This window comes from Triplophysa dalaica, chromosome 14, assembly GCF_015846415.1.
Source record: "Triplophysa dalaica isolate WHDGS20190420 chromosome 14, ASM1584641v1, whole genome shotgun sequence".
In the NCBI taxonomy this organism is placed as follows: Eukaryota; Metazoa; Chordata; class Actinopteri; order Cypriniformes; family Nemacheilidae; genus Triplophysa; species Triplophysa dalaica.
This window is the reverse complement of record NC_079555.1, coordinates 16,355,239-16,375,827: the sequence shown is the minus strand read 5'-3', so window position 1 is coordinate 16,375,827 and position 20,589 is coordinate 16,355,239. Positions and strand designations below refer to the sequence as shown.

Here is a 20,589-nt window from a genome sequence, read left to right as displayed (position 1 = left end):
TAACGTCACAACAGCCCTGGAAATGCCAATAGCGTCTTGTATACGCAAGATACAGTATATGTTATTTAACTATAAATACATTTTAAACATTTACACAATTTTGTAAAAGAGTAGCTGTGATGCTCTATGATCGGTTAGGATAGCCAACTTTGGCTTCTCTCCAGCATGAGCTCAGGTGTTCTACAGATATCTTCATCTTCATCACCAGTCCGCTGTTTTTCCTCTTATGGCCTTATATCTCTAAAAATATTAGTTACATGTTTCCAAATAAATAGGGTGTATAGTGTGGGAGGTCACTGACTATTTGTTTGATATCAATAGAATGAGATGTTTCTGTTTTTATCGCATCCAGAATAAAAGTCTGTGTTTACATAATGTGTGTGTACTGTGCATGTACTTAAACACATACATGTACACAAACATGTATATATTAAGAATTTTTTTATTAATTAAATTTTTATGTAAATGGTTATTCATCTCTTAATTTTTTCTAAATAAATGCATGTTTTTATTCATACAAAATTATGTTATATGCACAGACACACATTATGTTAACCCAAACTTTTATTCTGGACGCGATTAATCGTTTCACAGCCCTGCTTTTAATATTCATCAATGAATCAAGTATGCTTAGCTAAATGATGCATTTACATCGTAAAACTCAAGAATTAATGTACAGGGAACACATGAAGTGTAGAAAAGCACATTTATTTCCTATCATAGGGACAACAACCCGAGAAACTGAGGTGCATTTACTGTACAGAGTCAATAATTACAACAATACTTATCAGAAAAGTACAGATACCGTTTTTACATTGTACAAGTTTGTCTCTGTATAAATAGTGAATATATATACGGATATATTTTCCCTTTTTTTTCAGGTTATAAAGATGCAGCAGTGCACCACTTTGTGAATGTGCAAACCCCAAATAAATACCAGTAAGTTCATAAACACAAACGATGAAACACACGTTGTTAAAATCCAGTCATTAATTCACAGAATAATGAGTTGAGATCATGTTCCTTTTCTATTCTATAATGATTTTTGAGAGAGATGGTGAAGCTCATATCCAAACCTCTATCTCAACTCTTAACACATAGAATAGCTGGTCAAATGTCATATATTATAACAATCTGTCAAGGTTGATCTCATATCATCAATACTTCATGTTCAGGTTCTTTTGTATAGGATGTCAAACATATAAAAGATCCGGTCTCCGACCGTTTAATCTGTAATGCAAATATGGATCAGGTCAGATACCTTGAACACATCGAACAGAGCCGAAAATAACATTTATTTTTGCTGCAGTTTTGTCTTTACTGTGAAATGAAAGTATTCCAAATAATTATACGAAAACCTGTGACATTGATGACCACTTAAGTTGTGGGGACACAATAACTTAAAGGATACGAATAGAAAAATAACCAACACCATTAAATGAAGATGGTAGGAGGCAGGGTGGTGCATATTAAAACAGTTCTTAATATGTAAAACGATATATGAGCCGGCCTGTTTGGGTCTTTAGAAGCACAGCTAACCACTAGTATGTTTTGTGCATTTCATATAAAAAGCTTCACAATTCTTCACTATTTAACAATTTGTTAATTTACTCTATATTCTTCTTCAAAAAAATAAAACGAAATCGGAAATCTGTTTCTTCATGTAATCCATCTCTTTTCTCGCTCAGGGTTTAGTAATGTGAACTTCGCTGGCTCCCGTCCCGTTGGTGGTGGTCGTGATGATGTACTGTGTGGTGGTCTGCTGACTGACGTTGGGCGGCTCCAGTTGGTCGGGATTATCATGTTCGGAAGTGGACGGGTTCAACTCTTTGCCATCCAGCTCAGTTTGTCCTTCAGAGATGACGTAATGTGTCTAGAATTGATAACATACAAAACATCACTGAAAGAGATACGACTGAATGTGCATGGCTAGTTGAGTTCTCTCTGACTCACCGTTTTGACCTGACTGCTGTTGCCGGCAGCCGTGACAGGGGTGCTGGCCTCTGCTATCACATATTGAGTGTGTGGCAGAGCCATCATCTGGATCTCAGATGCTTTTGAAAACGGTATTGTTATCATAACATTAAACAGCTCATTATATTGAATACAGGACGGATACGTTTTACCAAATGCACTTACGATAACTCCTATAATTCCAGTTGCTGGGTAGGTAAGCGTGCTGTGAAGCTACTTGCGTCTGATTGGTTGATGTTTGTAGAGTCTGACCTTGGGCCAGGGTCACAGGGGTCAACTGGGTGGTGCTGAGCTCCTGGGCAGCTTGCTGGGAGGACGGGCTTAGAGGTTGACCCGTCACCTGATTAGATGGTGGTCGGTGTTAATAAAGCCAGTTTACTAACTATGCATGGATTTCAAAAATCCTCTGATCAAAAACATATTGTCGTGAATGGTTTCTGTGCTCACCTGTGCATTAGCCTGCACTGTCCCCGAGGGTTCGGTCACCTGTATGTGCTGAACCTGAATAGAGTGCTGACTGTAACTGTGTGGATCGTGTAACTGACTCACGTCCACTGTTGAGTGCTGAGAATGAGGAGACGACGACTAGACATTAAAAGCAAGAGAAAAAGGTAAGGCAAGGAAATGAAAGTGAAAAAACAACATAGAAGAGAGATATATGATTGAATTGAATTGTATCTGCAGTCGTACCTGGGCCACTTGCACCACTTGTAGCTGTATGTGCTGTGGCTGCGATAATCCTCCTCCACCTGCTTGAGAAATAGGAATATACTGGATTCTCTGGTAGTCTGTGTTCAGGGTCTGGGACAGCTCCGTCATGGCCTGCGTCAGGAGGTCTGTCGTCTATGAAAAGCATTCGCTGTCACATAATATTCAGCTGCAAATGTGCTATTACAGTATTTATTTGAAGGTCCAGTGTCTTCATTTTAGCTGCATCTATTGGTGAGCAACGGCTCACTCGTCCCCTCCCTTTCGAAGCTCTATGCTTGCTGACACAGAACTTAGATTCGCTTCTTTGCTGAATGAAATAACGTATTTACGTTATTTTAGTTTGTCCGTTAAGGGCTACTGTAGAAACAAGATGGCAAACTCCATGTATGTAGTAATTAGATAGAAATAGCTCACTGTAAGGTAATAAAACATAAGGCTTCATTGTGTAAGGTCTTTATACACCTCTGAACACATAGTTATGTATATTATATTACATTTGTCAATAGATCCTCCACAAAATTACACACAGCACCTAAAACCCATTTGATATGATGCGTGTGTATGATTAATTACCACAACGGCCTCTGCAGTGCCCCCGTCTGCTGGTGTGCTGCTGATGACTGAAGCAGCCAGAGGCGCTTGGATGCTGCTGCTGCTGCTGTTATACGGATATTCTGGATGTTTCTTACGAATGTGCTGGACCATCTTCGTCTGAGGATAAACATACAGATAAGTGACAAATTTGCTTTTTAACCACAACACATAATTCATCAGATATGTACATGTGCTGGTCTTTACCTTGCTGCTGTATTGTTTGGCACAGTGTGGGCAGCACACGGGCGCGGTGGCGATGGTGCCCGTCAGCTGGGTGTGTGTGCTTAGCATGGGGTCGGGCTCTCCAGGCCCGGCAGGACGCAGCTTACGGATACTGGGGGGCAACTCTGCCCCCGGGTGGTTCTTTAGAATGTGAGCCTTCCTCTTACTGGCACTTTTATACACCTGAACAGGTCAATGATGAGAGTAGATGCATGTTTACTGTATGAAGACGGGTTTGTAGTATGAACGTTCGAAGAGACGGGTGCACTCACAAACCACCTTAAAGGCATAGTGCACCCAAAAATGAAAATTCTGTCATGAATTATTTACCCTCAACTGAGATTTCTGAAATATCCGTTTAAATAGACAAAATTACCCTTATTACGCATAATACCTTATCACAGTACTGGCAGTAGTAATCTCTGTTGGGTTTAATGATGGGCAGGGTCAGCTCAGGCACCTCCTCAATTCGCATCTCAGGATGTCGTTTAGACAGGTGATTCACCTACAAACACACAATTACATTCTTTCACTTCCACAGAGGCTACAAGGGGCTTATGGTGTCATAAATCATGTCTGAAACAGGTAATGATGGACAAATTGAGGTCAAAGGTCAGTACCAGCATCCCCCTCCTCCTGAAGCCCATCATGCAGAGTCTGCACTTGAACATGAAGCTCTCGAAGTCAGTGGTGGGCTCCTTATGTTTCAGAGCTTTGGTGCGGTGGTTCCGATCCGCCTTCTTGGCCTCGCGCTCCGGGTTGTGCATCCTCTGCATGTGCTCCCGTAGTTTATCCTTCCTCTGGTCGACCGAAAAGGAAACACATCAAATAAAAGAGAGGTTTGCATTTCCCTATTGTAAAAAAAGGACACTTCCTGTTAGGGATGATGTGAAGCACCTTGAACTGTTTGCCACAGGTGGAGCAGAGGAAGTCTTTCCGGTCGGAGTGGCGGAGCATGTGCAGTCGCAGTTTATCAGGTCTACAGAAAGCCTTATCACACTCTGTACACTGGAAGATCTTCTCAGAGTGAAAACTCCTCACGTGTTTCTTAACCTGCACAGCACAGATTGACCAATCATACATTAACAAAAATGAGAATGAGAGAGGGACTTGTTTGGTTGCATTTCTTAGCAGCACCTGTATGAAGTCCGTAAAGGTTTTCTTGCAGGAGGGGCAGGAAAAGCAGCCGTTGACCAGGTGAACTCCCACGTGCACCTTGAGCAGGTCCAGTCTGTCGTAGGACTCCGTGCAGAACAGACATGAGTATGTGCGCTGATCAGAGTGTAGCAGCAAGTGATCCTCTAAAGCGTCGCTGGACAGGAAGCCTTTACCGCACTGATGGCACACGTGGCGGCAGCTGTCCCGCCCGTGATACCGCATGTGCTGATCCAGCTTGTCTTTGTCCCGGAACGCCTTCCCGCACTGGAGGCATTTAAAGGGTCGAAAGGACTTACGAATAAAAAGATGCTGGAGAGCGGCATTCTGGGTAAGGGAAGAGAGAGCATGGAGGAATGGACACGTTTACAACATGATGACTGGATGGGCATTCCGAGCAGAGGCAGGTGACACAATGCGTTTGTTTGGGTCTTTACGTCACAAAAAAATCCAAAATGTGTTTGCATGCAAGAATCATAACTTGAGCTAGAGTTTATGACCTTTCTTCTATGGAAGACAAAGTGTTTTATATTATATTATATATTTTTTAGCTCTTGTACATGCAGTATAACAATAAACTTTTATGCATTTGAGATTCTCATTGAATTAAGACACAAATTTCTTTCACAGAAGAAAGTCATACGTGTGGGACAACATGAGAGTGAATAAATGGTGACGGAGTTTTATTTTACATTTCTTCAACCCTGTTGGATGATGGTGCTCAGGGTAGACAGGTGTGAACTGGTACAGACAGATGTAATGGGGATGCAGGGAGTCATCGGTTTTCAGTGTATTAACTAAACAAGAACATTTCCTCTGACTCCCATCCGACCCGCATTAGACCTACCTGCAAGTCCACCTTAACGTGCAGCACGCAACGAAAGAGAAACACACACACACCCCGACAAGCTACTGTTAAACTATACTAAACACACTACATTGCAGAGATATGGGGGTTGGAGATGGTGTTTAGTAACTTTACCCTAATTCTTCTCGCTCGCCTCATATCCTGTGGAGTCAGGTGGGGGTCTGCAGGAACCGTTTGAGGCAGGTCCTCTTTCACAGATTCTGGGACTTCCGAGGGTGGAGGCATGGTGCCCGAATCCCCCTCGTCTTGTAAAGACTCGGTGTGGGTAGTAAGGTTATCAAGCCCCTCCCCTATCTCCGCCTCCACTGGGTCAGCCGTCATCTCCATCACCTTCAGGCCATTAAGAGCTCCTTCCGTTCTCTCTTCATATGGAAGTTTATCTACAGACTCTAACAGCTCCTACAGCAGGTATGAGTTAAAGTAAAGCTTTTTAGAATGATGTCAGGTTTTATTGATTGAGGTTTTTGTTTTTTCTTAGAATGAGAGAGGGTAAAATAAGAGATTTTGGTTTATTTTTTGACAGTGTGTGCTGTACCTGTGTCTTGTCAGCACTTTCAACAGGAATCTGTGAGCAGATGAACTTTGTGCGCCGTCCTGGCCGCCTTGCAGCCCCAAAACGTTTCCTGCCCCGCCCACGGCCACGCCCCTTTGGCCTGGAAGCAAAGAATATTACAAACATTAATAATTTTTCTGGTATACCATTTAGAGCCTTACTAAATTTCTGAGTCATCAACATGTGTTAGGACCTTTGGACGAGGTCCAGCTTGTCATCATGCATGTTTAAGTGCTGCTGAAGCTGCTCAGAGCTCATGAACCGTCTGTTGCACTCATAACACGGCCAGTTCTTCTCCTGCTCTCGTAAAACTGACACAGAAAGATATTTAGCCAGGAACACAAACACAGTTGAAAAATATCGTGGTTCAGAGCTATGTGAGGAAATCCAAATGAAGTTGACTTCAAAAGAGACGGCAAACACAATTCACCTTTCCTCTCCTCTTCTGTGACATCATGAACCTTCTGATTGACAAACTCAGCGTATGATGCAGCGTACCACACCTAGAGTACAAGACGTAGTTTTGGTCAGTTGAGAGAATAACTGTTTACAGTGGAAACACAAACTTAAAAGAAACACATACAGCCGATGAAAAAATTAGGAGAGCATTCCAAATGTTCATTTCATCAGCACTTCTAGATCTTTCGTGGTCATTCCAGTCCAGACATAAAGTCGTTCAACATCAATGTGAAAGACTGACAGCATGACAAGACACTTGAAAACTGATACAAATCCAGGCTATCCCATAAAAAATATAACTTTTTAACTATTCCTTAACACATGTACAAATATTACTGTTGCAGTGAATCTGAACATGTTTTCTTTTTTAGTATTTGAGGTCTGAAAAAATACATACATCTTTTCTGTTATTTTCACCTGTTTTCATTTGCTGCAAAGAATTTCTTATTTCAGATTTGGGCAAAATATTGTTAGTAGTTCACAAAATTAAACAAAATTTATCATTTTACTTAAGATATACCTACAAATAGTAAATTTAGAAAAATAAATAAACTTTAAAAAAAAAAAGGGGGAAAAAGGAAATAATATTTTCCGCGGCTGTATATCTACATAGTATGCTATAGGACTATGGTTGTAAGGGCGCCCTGACAAACATAATCCTTTAGCAGACAATGTTGATATACAGCCGCGGAAAATATAAAATTTCCTTTTTTTGTTTTTATTCAAGTTAATTTATTTATCTTTTAAATTTACTATATTTTTACAAAATTATTTTATGGCTCTTTCTTGTGGAAAACAAGTCTCAAAACTTTTAAACTAATTTTATGCTGTTTATACTCTTATGTTGATCATAATAAGTGATTATAAAAAAATACCCCTTTAAACATTTAACCACAAGCCATTTATTGAATATTGTCAGTTGTAATGGAAGCTGTAAGTCAGAATTGTTTGTATTCTGCCCACCTTAAGCTCCTGTTTGGGTTGAATGTTCTTAATGCTGGTGTAAAAAATCTCAGAGCCGTACTGATAGGCCACCAGGTTCTGCTCTAGATGGTTCTGTGCAGGACGGACAAACATCATCCAGTTACACTGCTCTTCATTGGTCAGGTCGAACCAGAGGTCCTCGGTTCTCTCTCCCTCTTTCTCAGGGTTTAACATGTACAGCTGCACAAAGGAAACAATGATGCTGTTATGTCCTACATCCACACAAAGATCCAAATGGAATACCTGAACATTATTCAGAGTAAATGATGAACAGTTTTCAGGTTTGTCGTACTTTAAGATGTATGTGTGTGTCCTGTAGCTGGCTCTGTCGCACCAGCGGCCCTTCTACCGGCCCAAATTGTGTACGTTTAGGGATCCGCCTCTTGGTAAAGACTCCGCCCAGGAAGCGGTCGATATAAAGGATGAGAGGAAGACTGGATCTAGCCTTGGACATCACGAGTCGGCTGAGAATGGGATGTACAGGGCCGTGTTTCAAACAAGTGCCTGGATTAGCGTTATTGCACTCCTCACACCCTGTGAATTGAAAAAATACCAATGTGCCATACAATGCAAACAAACAGCAGCTGTGACACTTGAACTTGGGAAATGAATTGAATCTGTTTTACTCACAGAGGTTCTGTGGGGTGAAGGGCTGAAGCGTCCTGGGTTCCCAATCGTCCATTTCAGAATCTTCACTATCGTTATCATCTTCCTCATCTTCCGAATCCACAGTGGAGTCTGTGGCCCCCAGAGGACTGGATGTAGCCTCTGCTAAGCTGGGAAGAGCCGCGTGAGTCACAGCAAGTTGGCTCTGTTAAAACAAAAACAGTTCTTTACGGTTTCGTTATAAAGGCATGCTTTTCATGCCATAAGAACATTGAGCAGGTGCTTTATGGGATGCAGTTTCACCTGTGTCACAGGTTCCAAGATCGCCTGTGGGCCATCAGCTACGTTACTCAATACGTGAAGATTGGCAGTATTCATGTTCTGACCGCTCGGTAGCAACACGGTCACCTGTGGAAACAGGTAATAACCATTTTTAGAATTTACAACTGCAAGTCATTCTTATACGAGATCTCATTAAATGGTCAGACGTGAATGTCACAGCACCTGCTGGGTTGTACCATCTTGCTGAATGTATGCCACCTGCGGCTGATCTGTAAACACACCCTAAACAGACAGACAGATGAAAAGCCTTAGCTAGAAATCATGACAGTAGGTTTATATAATTATTTCCATAGCTTGTCATCCATCCAACCATGATAAAAATCTGCAAGTCTACATCATCTTCATTGGCTTGTGTAATGCACCTGAGTTCCATCAGCAGGATGTATGTACACCAGCGTGTGTTCAGCAGACTCGACAGATGTGTAGGAGCTTCCGTCAGCGGTGTATACAACCTGCTGCTGTCCCCGGTCAGACTGATCCCCGCTGTACACGATCTGAGCAACCGTACCAGCCTCAAAATGCATCTAAACATACACGACATACATCAATCTCACATAACCTACACAGGTTACAATTAATCCCCACCAAAAATGTTAATTCATTGTTATTCTCATTTGTGATTCTTTACTATCATTGTTTTAAGTCTATTTAATTTGTTTATTAAGACCAATGTTAAAAACTATTATACTGATGTTTAGATGTAATAAATGTTAGTTATACAAATATATTTTATAATTTTACATTATAATATTGAAAATGAAACTGTATGTCTGGCTCTAAAGTCTACAAGATGATTACCAAGGGCTGTTTGAACAAGATGAGCAGGTGAGCTTTTCGATGCCAGGTTTGGCAAAGTCATTTCCAGTCGTATAACACTATGGAGTTGTTTGGCCTAGCAACATAAATAGGATCGGTCATATCACTGATATATTATATTCTACTTTTTATCTAAAAAAACATATTTGCCGGCCAGAAATCCTCCTTTTCCCATATAGTGTTTATGACCGGAATTGGTCTGCCGACTCTGGCGCCCCAAAAGCTCACCGGCTCATCTTGTGCAACTGACGAATAGCGGTTAACAGAGAAGTTTGGAAGACAATTATTGTTAAAGCCACACTTTGTAGTTCTTCGAACTTAAAATAATGTCTCTAAAATAATTTTTGTGGTAGAACAACTCTTAACCCTGACAAATTCTACTGCCGCCCCACCCATACCCTGCAAGTGTGCGACATGGATTCCAATAGGGCTGGGCGATATATATTGCGATTCACGCTAATTATCAATTGTCATAATCGATTCTGAAATCAATTCAATGTTTTATGCACAGCTCTTCTGTGAACTATGGCTGTTTGATTAGTAAAAAGTACTGCTCGATCTAAAGTCACTACGAGATCGAGTAATTTATAACGTGTATTTGAAAAAGCAACACTCGTCTATCATCATTACTATAAATCAAGTTCATTATCATGAAAATACCTCAAAAGGTTTGAATAACAGGGATAGAATATGACCACAGGCATTTCCTGGAAGTAATTGTTCTTCTTCTGTTTCCCATATTCTGAGTTTCTGCACAAGAGCGCCCTCTGGCTTTCGGATGTGCGGCATGTAACCGTAAGTCATTGAGAAACTGAGAGCATAAGAATCGTACGATATATCACCCAGTCCTAGTTTCCAAACATCTTTTCTGCATTCACCGGTTTCACCAGCTAAGTAAACAATTGCACCTGTATTGCGCTGCCCATGGGGAAGCTTATACAGCAACATTTTTTACAACACTGGTATCAGACAATTACGCTTATCAACCACATGGGGGAGCCGTGAGCAAAAGCACTTAAGTGTGTCTTTAAAGAGGGAGTTAGAAAATAGCAACATGTCAAAGTGCAATAAACATAAAATAAAAATGAATATTCTTAGTGAAGTCAATCTCTGTCAAATTGAAGTAACTTCATACATGCATGAGACATTAAAAAGCCTGGTTTGGTTATACCTGAGTTGGGTTTCCAGTGTCGTTGTTTGCATCTGTACTCCACACAGGTGATGTCTCCTCTTTTGCGTCCATGGCAACGGCCTGAGGTGACTCCAAACACCTCCTTCTCCAATCCACCTGTCATCAACCACCAGCAGACCTGTAGACATAAACCAGTGTTCATATTAATAATCTCAGAACAACAACATTCTAGCACCGAACTATATTTAAAGAACTGGTACTGCCATATTGTACAATATCTCAAACGTAAGGCTAGATATATTCTGAATGAAAACTGTTTACGGACACTTTCACTGAATAGTTAGTAACTGTATAGACACAATACTGTATAGTTTTTAATCACCTGAATTACAGAAACCACACACAAAAATAAATAATCCTTGGCACTAAATTATGCATAACCTATATATTTACTAGACAGTAGATATTCATACATTTCCATTTCAAAATTACCTCATATTTGTGTATTACTCTTAATAAATCAGTGCAAAACATTTACAGTACAGTGATGAGACTGAATGCTCATTTCCAACACTATGCACGTTGCTGAATAATTACCATATTCCTGTACCATGGCATATAAGTGGCACTCATTTCTAGTTTCAAAAATACCACGACACACATCTCCCTAAAAGTGTCATGAAATATAATGGGGAAAGGACGATTTGCCATTAAAAAGAAATAAGTGCAGTGTATTTAATCGTCTCGAGTGCATTATATAACGTTACTCGTTGTACCGGAGAGATCACAACACAGAAGTGACACATTTCGTGTGATTTGTGCAGGGCGTTTTAGGCGATTTATTGAGAGCACGCAGTTTTACCCAAATAATGGCGCGTGCTACGGGGGAGCGGTCAGTCTAATCGCTCCGCGGGGGTAGAAGAAGCGCGCGGCCGGAGAGAAAAGCTCCATCAGCCGCGTGGAGAGAAAACACAGACGCAAACGCGTCTAACCTCGGCCCTCTTCAACCCCCGGGATGAAATAACACGTTACAACCGCTTTAGTCACGACTGAAGCGCCAAGGACATTATCCAGTCTCTCCCCCTGTTTTAAGCCCGCAGGTTGGGAGTTCCAAGTCGGACCATACCACACTACAGGCAGCGGCACTTAAACACTTTCACACCGGTATTATAAGACATTAACCCACACGGAAGGCCATAACGTTAATGACACAGAGCAGATACCCTGTATGACCGGTTAGGGCCCCAGAATGGCGTTTTAATTAAGTATAATAGATACACTGAGATGTATAAATGCAAGACAGAAGCTCTCCGCTCCCCGCTCATAGTTGAGCCCGGCCGGCGCGTTCTGTGCGTGTGTCTGCAGCAGAATAGGAAGACACGACACGGCTCCATTTTGGGTGGGACTAAGACAGCAACAAAGCACGGCGAAGACACTCGACAAAATATATCTGCGCTCTAATCGAGCCTCTAACGGAAACTGGGCTGTGAATTTTGCGGGACACTTACTGAGAGACGATCCTGAATCCGCGCTTAAGGTTCTGATGTGGATTTCCCGAGAGTTTTAAGCATTTTTTGGAAAAGGATGAAGTGGGTCTTCCCTCGGAATGGTAGCTGCAGAGATGGCTGCCTTGCATATATTAACATAATCTGCCTAGCAACAGACGCGCGGCCCGGGGCGACAAATGCATTATTATATGTTTTTAATAAGTGTGAGACTGTGGAAGCATAGGTGTCGTGCCGGCATGCGTCCGTGTGGTTTAAGTTGAAATTTGATTCGTATAGATTGATTTTTATTTTTAGATGTTTGTTGTTTTGTGGCTTTAAAGTGGTAACGCAGCCCTGTCAGTGCCAATGAGAATCTTCCGCCATTTGTCTGAACCAATGGAAAATAAAGAAACGCACAAGGCCGTCCAATGAAAAAAGGCCGTGACAGACCGACCAATGAGATTTTTAAAAAATCACGAATCAACATCTCATAGCGACCTTTTTATATAACGTCAAGTCGGGCATGTTGTCCGATATTTTTACATTTATAAGATACATTAATACAGTTTAACATTTGTTAACTGCTCCGGGTGTACGTGTGTTAACTGGAGCTAAAAGTGTGACAACTAGCCACAGTTTAAATTTCTGTAAATACATACATTCATTTTATAACAGAAATCATTCCTTTAAATTCCCCAAAATAATGTAAATATAAAATAACAATATTATATAGTTTGTATCATTAAAGCAGATAAAACATTCTTTTTATCACTTCAATATTCAATTGCATGGTGTTACAAATTGTTATTTCGCCCAATATTTTTATAGTTCTTGTACAATTCTATGATGCTGATTATTGTGGTTATTTTTATTTTCATAAAGCATCAATGTTTTAGTGTATATTTATCTCAAGTCAATTTTGAGCTTATATAATTAATCACGATATATCGGTATTTTGCAAATACACTAAAATTGTACATATGTTCAGATATTTTAATAATGATTTTAATGTCAAAAAATCCAGGGTGTATCCTGCCTTGATGCCCAATGACTCCTGAGATAGGCGCAGGCTCCCCGTGACCCGAGGTAGTTCGGATAAGCGGTAGAAAATGGAATGTCAAAAAATTCTAGAATTTTCTTTAGTCACAAAAGACAAAAACGATCAAATGTACACTTCTGAAGTTTTGAACGACTGATTTAATAACTGTTATGTTAAACTGTTGTTTTGAGCTCTGTGTTATGCTAGTTTCTGCATACGAGTAAAAATACTGAAATGTGTAAAATATTTTTTGTGAGTACCGTCGATAGTATAAAGAAAACTCGTATTCAGCATGTTAAAATAAATAAAGAAACCGTAAAAATTTAAGTGACACACAACTTCAATTTTTTTTGTTTAAAGTCACCATGATACGGAAGTTGCAATTTAATTCTATTATCTTTCATGACTTCTATCCGAGTGAAACGCCTTCTGAAAATAAATTGTAGGGCGGGCTTTATTTTGCCCTTCCCTTTTTGATTGGTTTGTTGCAAGTTGGGCCTCAGGGGGAGGGCTAAAAATGCCTGGCCATTGGACAGTCAGTATAGTCCTACCTCTTTTTTGCTCATTACGTCATTTGGTAAATAGTTGTTGTTGAGAGGAGAAGAGGAGCTTTCTGTTATTGATTAAAGATGACAAGCGCAAATTAATTTTTAAGAATAACGTTGTACACGTATAAATTACTTATAATATTCAATGCAACACTATGTTAAATTTTCCGGTAGGTGACTGTGTTATCACCAGTCTATATATATCAAAGATATAAATACGCTATTCATCAGTCATATATTTGTTATAAATCATGTTCTTAATATTAAATAAATCCTAACTGAATTTTTTCTAATTCATGCATGGAGAGGGTAATATTAAAAAACAAAGCAAACTAAAAACGACAAAGTGACAAATTCATGGAAGTAGTGAATTTATTGATGTGTTTCCCACCTGTAACCATAACGCCCTTTTTCCATTGGATTCAGATATTTCAATTCTAATATGCAAATCTTATATTATTTCCCCCTCACCCGTACAACCTTTTCCATAATCAAGCAGGCAATGACAAGGTCCAAAACCGGAGCCATTTATAGGTGCATAGTGAAAGTCACATACAGAAATACTGTCACAGGAAGAGGGGAAAATAGAAAAAAAAGAGAACAAACTTAAAAATATATATCTTAACATCTCATATAAGAACAATGCACACCACAGGTTGTCTTTTATAAAAGCCAATGATTGCAACATCAACTATACAGCCATACAGACATTGTTAAGAAGGGGGAAATAAAGAAAAAATCTGACTGAACATTTTTTCTTCATATTAGTGAACATGCACAACGTTTGCTTTGGCCCCCAGCTAGCTATAATTTAGTGTACATTTCTGCCTTCATCACAATTTGCAAGGGTCCGTCCTTGTGGGACTTGTATGATAAACTATACATACCATAGTATTAGAATTACAGAAGTTTTCTTTCATGGATCTATGCTTTCTATTGTCACACCACCCCATGACACTTCTCATTATGCAGCCATGACACGAAAATGTATAATTGTGTGATAAAAGCTGAAGAAACCACTTTATAAGGTCAGATTTACTCTTATATAAAGGAAGTGTTAGTGTGTCGACGTAACAGCAGGAAAAATAACATTCAATGAGTAAATTTGAGTAAGAGATGTTTTAACTGTGATAAGGGAGGCTGGAGGCCCGTAACTTTAAGGCCCTCATTTCTTCAAACCAACCGGCAATGACCATCTGCAGGGGCCGACTGATTTCCTTGTCTAAGTTTGACACCGTAACCAAAAGATAAAACCAAATCTTCTTTCTAAAAACTAATGGGGCACCTTCACAATCAGCCGACAGATCAGGCAGATTGTCAAGCCGTTCGGATTGAATCATTCATCACATCCTATACAGGTGATGGTATCAAATGTTAGACAGGAAATATCGGTCCTTTAATCTCAAAGTTTAAACCTGTAACCCAGCTAAGATTTAAGCTCTGCAGGAAAAAAGTGACTATGAATAACTTGATCATCTATTTCTCTATGTACGTATATCATGTGTATCGCAATTACAAAGTAAATGATTTCATTTTCATATTTACTGATTCACTATACAATAAAGTTGTTACAAATAACCTTCATATACAAGCATCTACCGGGAAAAAAGTATATTTGACGGCCAGCGATAGTGTAGATAAAACTGCTGTGTCTTTCAATTGATTGTTTTGGCTTTGCTGTACCCTCTACAGATCTGATTTGAAGTTAACATAAAAAAGAACATGTGAAATAAAATGATAATGTTTTCCAATTGAACGCGTGTAAAACCAATTTCAGGCTAATTTTCCTTACATAAAACATCTTGCATAAAGATAAAATGTCTCTAAAAGAAAAGGATTGCAAGAGCACAAACTGGCTCTGTGGTACAACAGTAGCATTATTAGAAGTAGTAGCGTTTTTGAACCATTTTTTTTTCATGAATGAACCAGAATATGCATTTCAAATGCAAGAAATGATTTGTAGAGAGCAGTTTTATTATTGGTCAGTAGTATTTTCACCCCTCTCCAGCTCGACAGAAGCCCTGACAGCTATATCTGCATCTGCTCCAGGTATTTGTAGGTGGGGTTCTCATAGCCGTGGTTCTGCATCTTGCTCAAGTGACGATCTTCTGGAGTCAGCATGGGGTCAACCTGGTCAACCACAAAAAAGAATTTAAGTCCGTATGTTTAAAAAGATGCATCTACGGTGCATAAAATCTAGAGTTGCTCTTGAACTAACAATGACTGATTTCGTGATAGCGAAACATTTTGTCATCTTGATTGTGTATTCTGACAAAAACAAGGTCTCGCATGTTTCAAGTAATTTATTTTAAAGGTTTTGCTTCTAATTAAACAACATTTTTAAGGTCTTTTTTTAAATTGGTTCAAAATGTTTATTACCGCAACCCTCGGAAAATGTCAATTCCATCGCAAGCCTTTTAATTCTACAATCTAGGCTAGAGTAGAACATACAACTTTTTAAGCATATATAATTTTGTTCCGTTTAAAATACAACATATCATGTATTCAACAAGGACGTGTTACGTTAATGAGATTTTCGTCAGAAAATGTGATGAAATACAAAAAACTATACATTTCTAAGTGAAAATTATTCTTTGTTATTCTTTGTGCTTGTTATAAGTGAAAGAGTGGCATGGTTGCGCTTGTGGAGTTTCACAACAAGGAAGCTTCCGTCAAACACCCCTTTAGGGCAAATAGTCAAAATAAAAGTCCTTTATTTGAGAACAAGTTATAAGATTGTTTTTTTATGTTTTATTTCGGCCATGGAGTATATTTACTTACTTTGGAAAATTGAATTTTTCCAGATTACATTTTACATTGAGTGTGTCTAATTTGTCCAGATATGTCAACTGTCCTAAATACTTTGTTTTGTTCACATTTGCGTTTTCTTTGCCTATAAAAAGAAGAACATTTCCCGGCAGGTAACTTGTCCAACATCAAATACAGATTTAATAAAAACTCATAAGGTGAGTGACAGCTGTATTTAGCTGCAGTCAACCTTATCAATCTTGTTATTTGTGCAATCCAAAAATCTAAAAACTTTTCTTTAAAGCCCCTTGTCCTCAACAATAGTCTCATACCATCCCTAGTAGAGATAAGTCCTCCCGCAGTTATCTTCAAGGCTAAACTGAAAACAATGCATGAATGATCAAATGCTGTGACCGTTGCCTCACCTCCACAATGCCATGACTGATGGTGCCATACGGCCTCTTCCTCAGTAGCACGAGACCGATCACAATCACTGTCGCTATGGCCACCGCAATGACCAGCAAGCCAATCAGAGCGCTGCTTCCGATGCTGAAGTCATCCACCAGGGGGCGGAACATCTCCTGCTCTGATCCACGGCTGAACTGCGAGGGAATAATCAACACAAGCATATTTACACTCCCATGCACAAACATCTTCTACAAATATGAATAACAGACAGATCTCACAGAGCTTTTCATGATGCCAGTACTGCCAAAGCGGAGGACTTATAATGTAACTTTTGTAAAGCGAGGCAACAATAGGATTGCCATGGCTACGTTATGTGCCGTAATTTGGTACGAAAGGAAACCAGTGAATCAGCCACTGGGAGACAAAAGACAAAATTAAAAGCAATATCGAGAGAATTCTGGTATATTCTCAGCCGTTTTGATATTTTACACACTACACACAAAGAATCCTTTTAAATTCTTGTATAAACAAACATGTAAGATCCTGAAAGAAGCATGAACAAACAAAGGTTAATTTTTTCATGTTTTTCCAGTTAGTTCTACGTCTGTATGTTTATTTTTGGGTGAACTATACTTTTCAGACTCTTAAAGGGATAGTTCACCCCAAAAAAGTTAACCCTTATGTTCTTCAAAAACCTCTATGTGACGCTTTCTTCTGTGGAATGCAAAAGAAGATATTTTGAGAAATGTCTCCGTGGTTGTGTATCCATACAATGGAAGTCAATGGGGTTCAGTGCTGTTTGTTTCTTCAAAATATATTCTTTTGTGTTCTGCAGAAGAAAGTCATACAGGTTTGGAATGACATGAGGATGAATAAATAACAGATTTTCATTTTTGGGTAAGCTGTCCCTTTAAGGTAAATGATCCGCTTTGCCAAGTACTAAAAGGACTACTGAGAGCGCTGACCGACCATTTTAACACACAGATGTTAAGTGTTCAATTTTCATTTGTGTGGAGCAAGGTGATGATGATAATGAAGGATGAACAGTATCCATCGGACATGCTCATGCACTCGCATTAAACACATGCACACGTGCTGTGGAAAGTTGTTGATAAACAGTAAAACATTAACTATGTAACACGGTCATTTGCTCACAGATATAACAGAACTGGACAGAGACTGCAATAGTTGAAAACACCATGTGTTTGCCACAAGGGGGCGCAGTGCTTACCTGAGAATCAACTTCATTCAAAATCACTTCCTTTACATCCAGAGTTTCATCAATTACCTGTCAAGACAGACAGGGCAGTCTCAATTACTTCTCTTCTACTGAACAGTGACTGTGTGTGTGTGATAAAAGCATTTTGTGTTTTATAGCAGCAGATACAGCCACAAAAAGAATGAAGAGACCATTTTAAGGACCGTTTTTCTGTATTATTTATGGGTATTTATTTAGGTAAAATTATAATTTTTGTCTCATTCTGTTACATTATGTCTCCCAAATTTCAAATTAAAATCAGAAAATGAAAACTCGATAAACAGGTAAAAAGAACAGAAAATATGCTCTGTATTATTTATTTGACCTCAGATACTGCAAAGAAAACAGGTTCATATTTACTTCTAAGCAATACAACAGTTATATTTGTTTATGTTTTTAGGGAAAGTTAAAATAATTTTTCGTCACAGTTTTCATGTGTCTTTTCCTGCTGTTTTCGCATTGCTGTTGGATGACTTTGTCACTCCTGAGGTTTGATTTTGTTGAAATTCAACAGAAAATTGTCTGGAATGACCACGATACATTTAGAAATTCTGATTTGAAATGTAAGTTTGGAAAGGTCTCTTAATTTTTTTACACTGCTGTTTAGCAATGCTCTGAGCAAATTCATCAAAATGAATTGACTCAATCATCATCGCTAATATAGTGCTTACATTGAATAACACAATTGGCTTCATTTACTCAATCAAAATAGCCAGGAGCTCTCCGAACATTTGATGTCATTTACCATAGATGCGAGAGATATTTAATATAAGCACATTTCTCATAGCTCCTGTGTGATATTACATAGACTGACATGCTGAAATACAAACAACACGAGCAGAGTCTAGTGCACGCATTCTTTAACCGAGCTCATGCGCAAAAAGAATCCAGCCCACAGAACCACACTGGATCTAATGTGAGATGTGGTTTGAGGAAACTGGAATGTGAACGTGGCATGCAATGAATGCTGGGATGTAAATGACACAAGACTAAATTAAGCCAGATTTGCATTTCTGCAAAATACCAGTGCTGGGAAGGCAGCAAAAGAATAGTGGCACTGTACATTTGTTTTCTATTTAGAATAAACACATTACTGGGAGGCTGTTATTTTCTGAATGTAGTATGCTATGCAGGGCTGTTAGTTGTATATTTTCAGCTGAAATTGCGGTTGATTATTTCAGTCATTTCAGCATCTGAGCAAACATAAGTGATTGTGGTGTGTGCAAGGGGCGGCCGGTGGTCTCACCACTTTCTCATTCATGTTGCTCTTGCTGTTGATGATCTTCTCCTCTGCTCCAATAAGACCATCAAGACCGTTCATGCCAGAGCCTGCGGAGGAACAGCCACAAGTGTTTAAATCAAACTCAAATGTCACATTATATTCAGTGATCAAGCTGCCATCTACACAATAAGCCCCTGCTGAGAATTTTCTGCCTTGACATTTTAGTAGGGGTGGGAGAAAAAAATCGATTCACATATGAATCGCGATTCAGTCCTGTAGCGATTCCCCAAAATCGATGTTCTAGTTAATAGAACAATTGTTGATTTTGTCAGAATAAAAAAGTGTGAACTTTTTTGAGAAATCGGTGCAGCACCCCGGACAGTCGAGAAACCGCACAGCTTAAGCTCAACAACAACGATGGCAGGGATTAAATAAATACAACCCATCCCATTTTTATAGCGAGGGCAAGTTTTGGAAATACTTTGGATTTTATCAACACTATGGTAAGAAGGAGCTTGACAAGATGTATGCAATATGCAAGCTTTCTAAGGCGAAGTATTTTGAGAACACTAAACTTAGAGACTCATATCGAAACGCCATCCAGCAAAATGGAATAAAATCTAAACATTCATCACATCGAATTTGAGGAAGAATCGTTACTAAAAATCGAAAAAACGTGGATCGATTTTAATCGAATCGTGACCCCAAGAATCGATATGAATCGAATCCTGAGGTACCGAAAGATTCCCACCCCTACATTTTAGTCAGTGATGCCAAACGGCACTCCAACAGAGCACAGAAACTCATTAATGACTCATCCATGTGAGACGTAAGAAATGTACAATTTAAACCCCGCACAACACTGAGATTTCTTGGACCAGCCCAGAAAAGCTCAGTGTAAACTTGGCTGAGATCTACTGCGGTCAAAAGCTCTTACTCCAGGTAGAATAAGAGCTTAGGGACATCCTGTGATCATCCCAACAAAAACAGCTCTATAAATACACCAACCTACATGGTCAACAATTCAAACCATTTAAAGTAAATGAGAACTGCTGTTTGTAACCCATTTTACCTCTGTAATGAGATTTCATGATATTCAAGGAGAAAACAAATGACTTTATATATTAAGAAATGATTATACTGTAAATAAGAGTGTCGCATACCAAAATAGTATAGTGTAAAATATACTATGAAATGTAATGAGTGCACTTTTCACTATGTATTAGAATAATGGGAAATATGTTTTCATATTCCGTTTTTCAAACAAACTCAGTCCATCTAATCTAATTTTTTAACAATATTATTAGATATTGATTACATATAATCAGTTAACATAGTAATGTAATGATGGTTTAAGTGTTAAGATTTTCCTGTAGGTGTGAGCCAAAGGAAGTAATTTTTGCAGCATGTGCATGTATGACAGATTACACACATGTGTTTTTATAAATGCACTAAGGATATGA

The 20,589-nt window shown here is 39.1% G+C and overlaps 2 protein-coding genes across 3 annotated transcripts in view; both read right to left on the bottom strand.

The window, feature by feature from the left end:
- Positions 1–689: 689 nt before the first annotated feature.
- On the bottom strand, positions 690–12,690 carry prdm10 (PR domain containing 10). Its single transcript, XM_056766549.1, has 23 exons — positions 11,925–12,690; positions 10,456–10,594; positions 8,831–8,992; positions 8,631–8,690; positions 8,430–8,534; positions 8,151–8,331; positions 7,813–8,054; positions 7,500–7,700; positions 6,508–6,580; positions 6,271–6,388; positions 6,060–6,177; positions 5,639–5,923; positions 4,639–4,983; positions 4,399–4,554; positions 4,122–4,301; positions 3,896–4,006; positions 3,484–3,684; positions 3,259–3,396; positions 2,665–2,817; positions 2,422–2,559; positions 2,140–2,314; positions 1,954–2,054; positions 690–1,873 (listed from the first exon to the last, which is right to left on the bottom strand). The coding sequence occupies exons 2-23, from the start codon at positions 10,525–10,527 to the stop codon at positions 1,685–1,687; spliced, it is 3,504 nt and encodes a 1,167-aa protein (XP_056622527.1). The 5' UTR covers positions 10,528–10,594; positions 11,925–12,690; the 3' UTR covers positions 690–1,684.
- Positions 12,691–13,848: 1,158 nt separating this feature from the next.
- aplp2 (amyloid beta (A4) precursor-like protein 2) overlaps positions 13,849–20,589 on the bottom strand; it is a 72,690-nt gene continuing 65,949 nt past the window's right edge. For both annotated transcript variants that reach the window (XM_056765715.1, XM_056765716.1), the window contains 4 exons: positions 19,151–19,233; positions 17,878–17,934; positions 16,664–16,840; positions 13,849–15,620 (listed from right to left, as the gene is read on the bottom strand). In XM_056765715.1, the coding sequence (XP_056621693.1) occupies positions 15,519–15,620; positions 16,664–16,840; positions 17,878–17,934; positions 19,151–19,233 (419 nt within the window). In that variant the 3' untranslated portion in view covers positions 13,849–15,518. The remainder of the gene's footprint in view (positions 15,621–16,663; positions 16,841–17,877; positions 17,935–19,150; positions 19,234–20,589) is intronic.

Bases quoted from the DNA above. Each gene is read 5' to 3' on its own strand.
- prdm10 (XM_056766549.1), bottom strand. From the start codon at position 10,527: ATGGACGCAAAAGAGGAGACATCACCTGTGTGGAGTACAGATGCAAAC. The intron at 8,691-8,830 runs GTGCATTACACA...CTGTCTGTTTAG, and splicing joins ATCCTGCTGATGGAACTCAG to GGTGTGTTTACAGATCAGCC. The intron at 5,924-6,059 runs GTACAGCACACA...TACCTGCTGTAG, and splicing joins AAAGTGCTGACAAGACACAG to GAGCTGTTAGAGTCTGTAGA.